This window comes from Schistosoma haematobium, chromosome 2, assembly GCF_000699445.3.
Source record: "Schistosoma haematobium chromosome 2, whole genome shotgun sequence".
In the NCBI taxonomy this organism is placed as follows: Eukaryota; Metazoa; Platyhelminthes; class Trematoda; order Strigeidida; family Schistosomatidae; genus Schistosoma; species Schistosoma haematobium.
This window is the reverse complement of record NC_067197.1, coordinates 44814862-44828528: the sequence shown is the minus strand read 5'-3', so window position 1 is coordinate 44828528 and position 13667 is coordinate 44814862. Positions and strand designations below refer to the sequence as shown.

Genomic DNA, 13667 nt, shown 5'->3' with positions numbered 1-13667 from the left:
ATTTATTTATTTATTTATTATTAGGGCGTATTAATAATATATACGTTAATTTCTATGTAATCTATATATAAGTATAAAATTAATATAAACCAATATTGTAGATATTTTTTTTTTGTTTTTTTGCGAGAGAGAGAGAGAGGGGACAGTCATAGCAACATATAAATCAGTAAACATGCATACATGCAGGTACGCACGTCCGTGTGAACTCACTCACTCGCACGCACGCACGTACACGTATATCTCTCTGTATCTATATCTATATCCATATCCATATTCTTTATTCGATAAAATTGATGAATGAAATTGTTCGAGACAAACCCATTGACTGTTATTATTATTATTATTATTACCCTAATTGATATTATCAGTAAGGAATAACAAAGATGATAATGATAATTGTAGAAGGGAAAAAAAAACACTTCAAGTCTGTATAGAATTATGCCGATTGAAAGTTTATAATGAAAATAATAATAATCTATAAATTTGTAATGATAGATCTATTTTCTTTTATTTAAGTAGTAATTGAAGATAAAAAAGAAAGTATTTGTAGGAAGGGAGATGAAATCTGACTCATATTTCTGTATCCTTGACTCTTATGGATAGTGGGATGAATGATTCATGAACTAACATATAAGATTGCTGGTATCTTCTGGGATCACTAGGTAAGTAATTGTGAGGTTAGATGCTCAGGGTATTAGGGAATGATGATGGTAAATCAGTTAATGAGGTTGTAAATCTTCATCGACTGAGATGGTTGGGCCATGTGTTACGTATACCTGAACACTGATTACCATGACATTCAATGCTAACCGGTATTGGGAAAGAAACGTAATGGAGGCCAAACCAAAACGTGGCATCAGTGATTGAAGTCACCAACTTCTAGTCTGAGCTATGTTGGTAGATGCAGACTACTTGGTTGGGGTCCGCGTGACTATCGTAACCAATGGTTGGAGACTGAGAGTGACATGGCTCAGAATCGATCACAATAGCGTCGGTGTATACACTCTCTGTCTTCCCTTAAACTAAGAGATTGAAATCGCTTCATATCTTTCTTTCTACGAACTAATTCTTTCTTCCTGTACTGTATTCTTATATGTAATCTTTCTTTTATACATTACCATTTCTGAATTAACTACTTTTATGAATCCGGTGTCCATCTTGTTGTGTTAATGAGATATGGCAATTTGGACCGATGCATATATGTGCTTGGTCCTACGTTGTAGCTGACTGACTGATTGAACATGAGCGGTAACCTGGGTAGTAGAGATCGGGCTAATTACCCACTCGACCGATATTTATTTATTTGAACACATAAATATTGGTACAAGAGGGCACCAAATATATATGCGCCACACAAAACAATGAGAATTTAAAGACAAGGAAAAAAAATAAGGAGCGTGAAAGAAAAGGGGAACAATAACGAACAGATTGGTGTAAGGTAGTGTACCCGATACCCTCAAATCGATTACGAACTTTACACAAAGAAACACAGCACAGTTGTTCTTGCATGCAAAAAAAAGACAAAACACCGACAAAAGTGGTGTATTTAATGTACGAGGTTGCTCCTCGCGGGGTAAATTCTAACTGGTTGCAAAAACAGTTATTCTAGCCCTGGTAGTTGTGACGTGCTTAGATGTGGCCTGTTTCTCTCCAGAAGGATTCACTAACTTGTTTGGCTGGAAGGGGGCATCTGTAGGAAGCCTTAGAGATTAATTTGTTGATGATGTCCATAAATTATTGGGTAGTAAGTAGAGTTTTCTAGTGGTTACATGTGCGACACACAATAACAATGAGGTTAGTAGTAGTTATCATTCGTTTTGTGTGAGTGCTGTTATACTGAACGGGTGCCCAAACAGAAACAGGTGATTGTCTTAGGGGGCCACACCTCGAAATTTTAACCTGGAGGTCTAATCCATAAGGCAATGGAGTAACATAAGGAGATGCAGTCCCACGGTAATCTGTGACCATCGATTGGTTCATGCGCCATTTGTTTTCTTAGGATCCTGGAGCCTAACTCACGTAAGTAGATCTTTTATATTCAGCAACTCGGTTAAAGCACCGAACATTCGCGTTTCGTCTTCTCAATTTCGTGGAGAACAGTAATGCCATGAGAAGGCATTGAGTAAGACTTTCCTGAGAGTGGCCGTATAGATTCTAATTCAATAATCTACATTTAAAGCAAATACTGTGATATTTGGAAGTCGTGAATATAATCTTTGATCATATTACAGATAAAACTATGTTTTCAAGTCCCTCATTACCTAATGAATAGAAATCTTAGTTAAAACATTATCCTATAGATAAACATCAACCAGATCAATCATTAGAACTTGAAAATCCTGTTTGTCTTATTAAACAAGATTGAACAGTACTATTTGGTTAACAAATTTTAAGCCTGGGTAATATCTAACTCTTCTACTAAACGGAATTAAGCTATACTACTAGAGTTAAGCCTCAGCAGTGTTTGGCTATCCTTTTAAATTAGGATTAAGTTGTACTTTTTGGATTGTCTCATGAATCAGTCAGTCAGTCAGTCAACAACAACAACGCAGAACACCGTACGTACATACATCAGTTCGAGTTGTCATATCACATTAGCACACAGATACAATTGTTGATTCAAATCCCATAGTGATAAAGGTAGTAAGCGTATAAGCAGTAATCGGAAAGATTAGGATTTGAAGATGTTATTCAAGGAGTATAATCCAGTGAAATAAATTTCGAAAGAGAAACAAAAAGAACCGGACATGGAGAATTCAGAAGATTAGAATTTGGGAGGACACAAAGAGTGGATGAACCTACGCCATTGCAAAAGATTTTGAGCCATGTCACATTCAAAGTCTCTAACAATCGGTTACTATCGTCTCGTGGATCCTAACTGAATAGTCTACATCTATCAACACAGCTCAGTCTACTTGTCAGTGAAAGTTTAGTGACCTAATTTTATCAAGAGAACGCGATTGGTTTAATGGAAGCAATTATTATGATAATCAATTGTATCAGTGATCGTTTTACTTTACTTGTTTGTTTAACTGTACTAAAGACACTCATTATTCTTCCATTCATCCTTCTGTTGATTGTTTTCTTGCACGAACTTACATTTGCTCAGTGATTCCGTTTATACTCTTCTGGCACGATCTCGATATTCTTTCGATACCATGAGATCGCCAACAAATATACCTCGATACAACCTCCAATCGTCTTCTGATATCTGGTACACAACTTTCTTGTAGTGATGATCATAGTCAACCGTGACTTGACGTCACATTACAAAAGTCTAGATGGTATCTGGTTCTCTGGGAAAATCAATGTAAAATTACTTTGACCCATAACGATAACTATGAAAATACTTTCTTACCTTTTGTAAATTCTTTATCAGCTTTAACATAATCTTTTAATTTATATAATATTTGTCCTTTAGTATAATGTAAATGTGGCCAACTAGTTAATTCATTCATTAATTTCGGTAAGATTAATTGTTCCGCATAACAGATATCATTTAATGCTTCATTCAATATAGAATCATAATAATCATTCGATTTATGTTTCATTAATTTAATGATTGATCTTAGCAACCATAGACTTGGATCTAAACATATTGATTGTAATTGATTAATGATAAATGATAGTGATTGTTTCATGTTTATAATTAGATTGATTCGATTTTCAGCTTGTTCAAATTGTCCATGATGTAAATAAATTAATGCTTGATGATAATAAGCTAAATTATTGGTAGCATCAAGTTGATTAGCATTTCTATAATGTAATCATAAGAAAATTGATTCATTGAATAAAGGATAATCTTAAGTGTAAAGAATATGTAGTTTGAATAGTTCATGAAGAAAAAGAAACTTCGTCTTTAGGTTTTCTAGAGTTATTGACGGTTTCAAGCCAGGATAAATGGAGAAGGGTTGAGTATGAGGTCAGTAATCATATTCCAGAAAAAACAATATTGCTAATAAGGTGTGGCAACTTGTAGGTGCCTGGTCCTACGTTGTAACTGACTGACTGATTGACTACTAACCAGATTTAACGAATTAAACCGTTTAAACTCTATCCTCCGAGTTGAAGGAAGATTTATGAAGCCACATGATGAAATCCAAGATTCTTCGAAAGTCACGAATAAGATGCCCTTTCTAACAACCAGAGCAACAATTGATGCAATGGTCGGACAATGTGGGAGACTAGAAGGACCAGTCAAATAGCAAAGGAAATAAGGAGAAACAAATTGATGGTGCTCGGAATAAGTGAAATCTATTGGACTCAAGCTGGACAGCAAATGCTAGATTCGGGAGGGATGCCGTTGTACTACGGTCACGCACAGGGAAATGCTCCAAACACTTGGGAAGTTGCTCTGATACTGTTTGAAGAAGCACGAAATGCACTCATTGAGTGGGAATCTGATGGATCAAGGATCATCAAACATCCTTCAAAACAAAGAAGGAGGGGATCACGATGAATGTTATCCAGTGTTACGCACCCATCAATGATGACAATGATGACGATGAAGATCAGTTCTATAGGAGGCTGCAATCGATCACAGAAAAGTGCATAAGAAAGAATCTGATCATCCTGATGTGAGACCTAATCGTCAAAGTCGGGATGCGTGACACCGGATATGAAGATATCATGGGACGACATGGATTGGCTGGGAGAAACTAACACGAATGGTGACAGATTTGCAAATATAGATGCATCCAACAGATTGGTTATACGTGACACAACATTTTCCCACAAACTCATACACAAAGCTAAATGAAGGTCATCGGATTATACTACACAGAATTAGACCGATCACATATTCATCGACAAAACATCAGGAAGATCCATGGATGACGTGAGAACTAGGAGATGAGCTGACATAGCTTCAGATCACCATCTGGTTGTGGCCAAGATGAAAGTGAAGCTAAATAAACACTGGACAACTGGTGAAACAGCATTGCAAATGTTCAATACAACTTTCTTTCGACATACTGACAAACCCAACCAATTCAAGATAACTCTCAACAACACATTCTAAGCCCTTCAAGATTTACTCAAAGAAGAAGGAGAAACTAATGTGGAGGAGAACTGTATAGAGATCAAAGAAGCATTGACTACAATGTGTCAGGATGTTTTAGGCCGAAAGAGGTATCGTCATAATGAATGAATCTCTATGGAAACCCTGGACAAGATTCAAGACGGAGTCAGACACGGCTACTTACCCTCCCCATTCCCTTTTCTTCTGGTAGTGGTCGACTGGATTATGAAGACTTCCAAATCTGATGGCAAGCACGGAATACAAAGGACAGCTCGGAATCGACTGGAAAAGTAAGACTTCGCAGATGACCTGCTCCTTCTACACACGAACAAATGTAGGTCAAGAAAACCAGTGTAGTAGCAGTCTCTGCATCAGTAGGTTTCAACATAAAGAAGGGCGAAAGCAAGATCTTCAAATACAACATGGAGAACACAGACCCAACCACACTTGATGGCGAGGCTCTGGAATAGGTGGAAACATTCACATACCTTGTCAGCATCATCGGTGAACAGGGAGGATCTGATGCAGACGTGAGTATGAGGATTAACAAAGCAAGGACAGCATTTCTACAGTTGAAGAATATGTGGAACTCAAAACAACAGTTTTCAAACCAACATGAAAGTGAGAATCCTCAATACTCATGTCTAGACAGTTCTACTGTACGGAGCTGAAATTTGGAGAACTATCACAATCATCATTAAAAGAGTACAAGTATTTCTAAACAATTGTCTACTCAAGATACTCAGTGTCTGTTGGCCGAATACCATCAGCAACAGCCTACTGTTGTAGAGAACAAACCAACTTCCAGATGAAGAGGATATTAAGAAAAGATGTTGGAAGTGTGTAAGACATACACTTCGGGGATCATCAAGCCGCATCATGAAGCAAGCGTTAACTTGGAATTCTGAAAGAGGAAGGTGAAGTGGAAGGCCAAAGAATGCACTGCATCAGGAATCGGAAGCAAACATGAAAAGGATAAATAACAACTGGAAAGTATTGGCCAGGACAGAGTTAGAAGGGGAATGCTTCTGGGCAACCTATGCTCCTCCATGATTTGTAACAGGCGTAGGTAAGTAGGTTGTCTTCGAAAACTTCCTAACTGCACAACAACAATGCACTTACTATTAATAAAGTTCCTGATGTTTTAGTAAAATAGTGTGATTGCTACAGTAAAACTCCTTATGGAAGTGAAATATTTACTCAGTAATTGTATTCAAATTATGGTTGCACATCACATGAATTGACTGCATTTTGTACAGGTAACCACTGCATTCCAATCAATTGGTCTACGTTTATCATGCGAATTACGAGCACAAAGTATGGTAAATAGAATCCCATTGTAGATGTACATTGGTGAGCTGTTTTTACAACGGTAGACAAAGTAGCACTCTAGTACTACGTATTTTTTAAAACTCTTTCATTCTATGTCAGTAGGAGTTAAAAACGTTATTAACAGAATTGATTCTGTTTATATCTAGGGGTTAGATTCAAGATGTTATAACGTTATAAGAAGTGTCCATTCATAATTCATTAAACAGTATCTTTTTTGGCACGAAATCTCATGATAGATAGTCTAAACTGTTAAGGATTTTCATAATAAATGAAAATAGTTTATGCAGATCAATCAAATCTGAGTTGACTTTCTAGATCGCACAGGTGGGATCATGGGTGCACATTGCTAAGGAATCCTATACCACGATGAATTGACCATCCAATTCTTCCAGGTTTTTCATAATGGTCTAGCTTTAATTGACTCGTAAATAATTATATAATATAATATGCTCTTGTGGACCAGGGTAATTTGATATTGGTTTTCAGGAGAACCAGACACCATTCAGACTTTCATGTGACAACACAAATAGTACAGCTCAATCCCGCTTCACAAGAGAACCAGACATCGTATAAGCTTTAACGTTACAATCTGAATAGTACAGCTCAATCCTGTGGCACAATCACATAGGTACCAAGCACCCTGGTAGACCATGAATATAACTATATAATTTACGTTACTTAAACAGCATTCATCAGATAATTATAATCTATATATAACTTACTTGAAATCAATCATAGCAGGCATAAGTTGATGATTACAAAAATATGCAACACCACGATTAATTAGATATTTTGTTGAATAACGATTTAAACGAATTGAATTTGTAAGATCATCAATAGCATATTGAAATCTACCAAGTTGTAAATATATAATACCTCTACAATCATAGGCATCAGCTAGTAATTTATTGTATTTCTCATTTGTTAATTCATTATAGTTAGATTCATGATGATCATAATAAATATTTAAAGTATGTGTAATTTGTTTTAATGCATCATTTAAACGTCCTAGAACCTGAAGGTCAAATTAAAAGCGCGATACAATATCATTTATTTGAAAATATAAATATTAATACAAAGGGGTACCGAATAGATATGAGCAATATAAGTCACTTGATATATGTGTGTGGTTTGTGATACTGCCTGGGTACCCAGATTAAAGTAGATGGTTTTCTTAAGCGGTCACACTTGGAGCCTTCGATTTAAAGGTTTGATCCACAAGGCAGTGGAGCAACGTCAGGAGATGCGGTCTCATGGTAACTGGTGACCAACAATAGATTCATACGTCATTTGTTCCTTTAAGATACTGGAGTGCATGTGTGCCGTTGGTTTAGAATTAGGGTTTTCCAACTCTTCTAGGTGAACTCTGTGGGTCCACCAACCCGGTTAAAGTGCCGAACATTTGCGGTTTTTCCCCTCAATTTCGTAAACAACAGTAATGCCACAAGAAGACAGTAGGTACAACTTTACTGCCAGTGGTTGTATACGCATGAACATGTGAGAACAGTTCTTGACAGAGCGAACTTTCCCCACCTTCGGCCATGTCGGCGCATCTGGAGGTCGACCATACTAAGACATAAAAGCTGATTGGATAACTATTATTCCGAAAGAAACAAAGATATCAACTAATTGTACAGTATTTTAAAAGTGAATCAAGTCCAAATATGACATAACTCATTGTTTTACAGTTTTTTGTTGTTGTTGACAGGCTTCATATTGTTAATAGAGAACCCCTTAGTTTGAGATGAATAGTTGAGATCATAAGTCGATTGAAACTAGACCATCATGGAAAACTTGGAAGCACTGGATGACCATTTTGGTCCTACTATGGGACTCTGTTGGGGACGTTAGATCCCCAGAACTCACTTGGAAAAGGACCTAATTTTGTAACTTGATTTAGAAAATTTGAATTTCTTTGTTTTCGAGCCAAAAGCGCTCTTTCCACCTTCATGTCGTATTTCCCACTTGGGAGAATCTTAAGTGCCATTGGTCCGTTGTGTCTTTTAGTATGCTATTTTGTAACTCTCCCCAAGGACAGTTTTTTGCTGTATATATACGTTGTTGTTATCGCTCGTTTCTGGCTTTTGCAAATTATACTTCCCCTATTTCGATCTTGGACTTCTTCCTCTAGTTAGCGGAGCTGAGACTTATCGAATAGCTAGCTTATTGGTCTTTGGTCACTGAGTGTTTGTTCCGTTCGCGGATTAAGTGAACGCATAACCACTTCAAACCTAGCGAATTTGGAGACGGGGATGGGATTCGAACCCATGCAGGGAAACCCCATTGGATTAGCAGACTCCTAAATTCTTGTCTATTGTCTAAGTTGTTTCCATCATTTGATTATCATAAACAACCAAGAATTTATTGCTTAACTTTTACAATAATTTCTATTCTATTCTAATCAATATGTTTAATGATGCTTCTGGTAACAGAATGTTCATTCACAGTATGATGATAGACATATCATGTTGATTGTACGATAGGTGAGATCAAGTAGACTAGCCTGAGCCATCTGAATCTCCACACTGTGTTGTGTTCTATTCTAATCAATATATAAGTAGTTTCAAGACAATCAATCAGTCATTGTTTATTCAGAATCAATCAAGGATCTATTGGCTGATTAATACGCTCAACTGTTAACTGAATATATAATAGGCTCTCACTTAAAAAGCGTCAACAACTTTCAAAAAAGTTGATCTTTCAAAGTAAACAAATGTTTATCATAACAAAAAATCTATAAGCATAATTCAGGATTCACGTTTCGTTCTATTTGAAACTCGTCAGTTGGATGTATCTGAATCCTAGAGTTGGTATTTACCTCAACCAGAACTTGAACCCAGTATCGTTCACTTCAAATGCTATCGAACGATTCATTTAGCTACTGAGTCTCAGAGTAAACATCAACTCTTAGATACAAATACATTCAGCTGATCAATTCCAAATAAGACGAAACACGCTCCAAACTGGATTCCACTGTTAACCATTATCCATTTATGTCTAAAAAAGCTTATGTATTAAGACTATATCGAGACAATCCGCACAGGATGTACAATATGAGAATGATCAATTGTATTCTTAAATAACAATGAGACGATACAAGTAAACAACATCCAGTAAATTTATAATGATATTTATATATAAATAAACGAACTCAATACTTTCTATTATGATAGTACATTTTGTGCGTATGTATGTGTGTGCGTGTATCTAAGGTAATGTCTATGTTTATCTCTATGATACTTTATACTTATTATGTCTAATAAATAAACAAATTGAATGAATAAACAATTATCAAATATCTATACAGGCGTTACCCCTTTAACAAAACAAAATAAGAATAATTCAATGACCCCTATAGTGATATATGCATAGTATTGTTGATTTCATTGATTTATTTATTATTGTCATTATCTTGTATACTTGAAAACAATGAATTCTTTATAAGTAAGTAGTATTCATCAGTTTTATAGACTAACTATTTATTTATTATGGATGTGTACTGCTGAAGAGTTTCACAAGATGACGAAACAACCATCTAGTACTTCTAGGTTTTTTGATAGTGGTCTAGCTTCAATTGACTTATGATCTCAATGATTAAAAGAATTACTATCATATCCATAAAAAACCCTTCCTGATACTAACTAGCATATACTTACTAGTGACTGACTTCAAGAGGTATTTCCTGGAGTTCTAATGAGAAGAATTGACTAGTGAAGTTCAACCGGATCTGTTGTGAGATAGTAACTCGCTGATGACAATAGTGGATGGTGGCTCAATTTCGTGAATTGATTGAAGTTAAACATTAACACCGTTAGATGTCGGTCATCTCAGTGGTTTAGAGGTTAAATATTCATACGTGAAACTGATAAGTAACGACTTTATGAATACATTCTACCGAGGATTCTCACATTAGGACAAAACGACTGTCCAACATTTCCAGGTTTTTTTTATGACCTTTAAATTGATTCATGATCGCAACTATTAAAACTAACTATAATATCCACAATAACAAACTCTTATGATATTTATTTATTTTGTTTCGTTTTGTTTAGATAAACTTCTTTTCCTTTTTCGTCGTTGTCGTCATCGTCGTTGTTGTTGAAAATTTCGTTCTAATCAATAGTTAAATAAAAATTTTCAAAAATCCCTAGTTAACTTGTTGTTTTTTTTTCTAGACAATTTACGAACTAATCAATTTCAAACGGATAGTTCCTTATTATTATTATTATTATTATTGTTCAGTTTGTTGTCTTGGCTACTATATTCTATACAATGTGTATCTATTCCATATATATATATATATATATATATATATATATATATATATATATATATATTCAATCTGCATAAGGGGGGTGTTTATTTCCCCAATAGTAAACAAAAACAAACAAACGTATTTGTTTACTTATATAATGATACAGTTTATTATAACAAAAAGTAGATGAGACCTGGATTTGCGTGCACTATTATGATGATTATTGTTATCATTACTGTTATGATAATTATGATTATTCTTCTTAATACTGAAAAAAATGGGATAAACATTTTACTTTATTGTTTATAAGTTGTTTTACTAAAGGAATTAACCATGGTATATACTACTTATGTCTGTTGACATAAGTAGTAGGTATGTATGTATGTATGTATTATTGTTATTATTTAAATATATATACATTACAGATTGAAATCATGAGTCAATTGAAGCTAGACTACCATGGAAAACTTAAAGCACTGGAAGCGCCTGGCGCGAGACTGATAGCTCCTGGGTTCGAATCTCGCGGGGTGCGGGATCGTGGATACACACTGCTGAGGAGCCCCATACTAGGACGAAACGACCGTCCAGTGCTTCCATGTTTTCCATGGTGGTTTAGCTTCAACTGACTCATGATTTTAATCTGTGAAATTTCTAAAAAAACTCCACAAACCCCTTCTGATATAAACATTAGTACAAAGAGGAACCAAATACATACATGTCACACTTTGTTATTTCAGTCAGTCAGCCAGCCAGTCAGTCAGTCAATGACAACGCAGAATTTCGTACGTACGTACGTACATCAGTTCAAGTTGCCATATCACATTAGCACACAGATACAATTGTTGATTCAAATTCCGTAGTGATAGAGGTAGTAAGAGTATAAACAGTAATCGAAAACATTAGGATTTGAAAACGTTATTCAAGGAGTATAAACCAGTGAAATAAATTTGGAAAGAGAAACAAAAAGAACATGACATGAAGAATTCAGAAGATTAGAATTTGGGAAACCACAAAAAGTGGATCCACCTGCACCACTGCAAAAGATTTTGAGCCATGTCACATTTAAAGTCTCTAATCATTGGTTGCTTTCATCTCGCGGATCCCAATCAGGTAGTCTACACCTACCAATATGGCTCAGTCCGCTTGTTAGTGACTTCATGGATTTGTGCCACGTTTGGTCTGGCCGGCCCTAACTTCCTTCCAACTTACTCCTATACAACAAAACATCGCACGTTGGGGCAGTCAGTGGTTGGGCATACGTAATACGTGTCCCAGCTCTCTCAACTGACGAAGTTTAACTACGTCATCAATTGATTTGCCATCCTTACCTAGTACCCGTTTCCTAACAACTGCGTTACTTACTCCGTGCTACCAGGATATACGAGCAATGTTTCGAAGACATCTATGATCGAATACTAGTAACCTACGAATACTCTCTACGCTTACCGGCCATGTTTCACTGCCATAAAGTAGGACGGAACGAACTGCTTGGCAGTAAACCCGTCCTTTGGTTGGTAGACGGATATCTCATCTACATTATTAATGATGCAAGTTGGCAAAAGCTAGTCAGAGCCTTCTGTATCTGTGCCCTGGTGCTCGAACCGAAGCAGATTCTTCTCTTAGGAGGCCACTCCTTAAGCCTTTGATCGAAAGGCAGTGAAACATGGTATCCAATGACTAACAATACGTTCATACCACTTTTGTTTCCTTAGGATGCTACAGACCATATGCACTACTGGTTTGGGATCAGGATTTTTCTGACTTCTCTAAGTGAACCCTCTGTATCCACCAACCCGGTTGGAGATCCAAACATTCGCTTTTCGTCTTTTCGATTTCGTAAAGAACAGTAATGCCACGAGAAGGTAGTGAGTAGGACTTCCATAACAGTGGTTGTATGCACGTGGTCATGTGAAAACATTTCGGGAGGGAGATCTGACTCTCTTCACTCTCGATTGTACCAGTGTGTTTGACCATACTATTATTTACTTCAGTAGTATATAACACCAATAAGAAGTCAAAACCTTGACAGTAGAAGTCTAGGTCGACTTGAAGAAAATAGTAACAGAATTAGAAATAAATTATGAATCATGAGAATTATGCAGAATATGTTCTTGTTGATTACAGAACACGTTTATTGGTTAATTGGATATAAATTATTGGTATGATGATATTTAAGTTTATATTACCGTCTAGTTAAGTATGGCGTGGAAACCTGGAGAACTACGGAAGCCATCATCCAGAAGATATAGGTGTTTATTAACAGTTGTCTACGCAAAATATTTCAGATCCGTTGAACAGACACTATCAGCAGCAACCTACTGTGGGAGACAACAAACCAGATCCCAGTGGAGGAAGAAGTGCTGGAAGTGGATAGGACACACATTGAGGAAAGCATCCAACTGTGTCACAAGGCAAGCCTTCACCTGGAATCCTCAGGGCCAAAAGACAAGAGGAAGACCAAAGAACGCATTAAATTGAGAAATGGAGACAGACATGAGAAGAATGAACAACAATTGGATAGAACTATAATAGAAGGCTCAGAACAGAGTAAGTTGGAGAATGGTGGTCGCCGGCGTATGCTACATTGGGAGTAACAGGTGTAAGTAAGTAAGTCTACTATCAGGCATTCCACTTCCGAGTGGTGATACCTACTACTTATATCTGTCGGCATCAGTAGCATACACCACAATAGTACCACACGTTCTTGTTTATCTCACTCTAAAACTTGTGGTCCTTCTCCTTTGTTTTACACTTTCTATTCCTAGTTTCATTCATCCCGCTTAAATGATGCTTTCAAATACATTTTTACTCAACATTAGTACTATGATTATTATCAGAAGGGGGTTTTGCGGAGACTTTAGTAATATAATAGTTGAATTCACGAGTGGATTAAAGCTAGATCACCGTGAAAAACCTGTAAGCAGTAGATAGCGACGAGCGACATCGTGGATGGGCACTTCCGAAAAGGATCATAATAAGACGAAACGGTCGTCCAGTACTTCTATGTTGGTTCAACTTTAATTGACTCATAAATTGGATAATTTGTTCTTTATCCATTAT

At 36.3% G+C, this 13667-nt stretch overlaps 2 protein-coding genes across 4 annotated transcripts in view; one reads left to right on the top strand and one right to left on the bottom strand.

Annotated features, from left to right (window-relative positions):
* TTC6 overlaps nt 1–13667 on the bottom strand; it is an 86519-nt gene that overhangs the window by 5199 nt on the left and 67653 nt on the right. For 2 of the 3 annotated variants that reach the window (XM_051215324.1, XM_051215325.1), the window contains 2 exons: nt 7075–7367; nt 3359–3756 (listed from right to left, as the gene is read on the bottom strand). Coding sequence is in view for 2 of the 3 variants with exons in the window: in XM_051215325.1 (XP_051068539.1) it covers nt 3359–3756; nt 7075–7367 (691 nt within the window). In the remaining variant the exon portion in view is untranslated. Of the gene's footprint in view, nt 1–1375; nt 3757–7074; nt 7368–13667 lie in introns of those variants that run through there. The other variant, XM_051215326.1, reaches the window with a different exon arrangement.
* GNAT3_2 (Guanine nucleotide-binding protein G(t) subunit alpha-3) overlaps nt 1–13667 on the top strand; it is a 56019-nt gene that overhangs the window by 31010 nt on the left and 11342 nt on the right. The gene's annotated exons all lie outside the window — the stretch shown is intronic.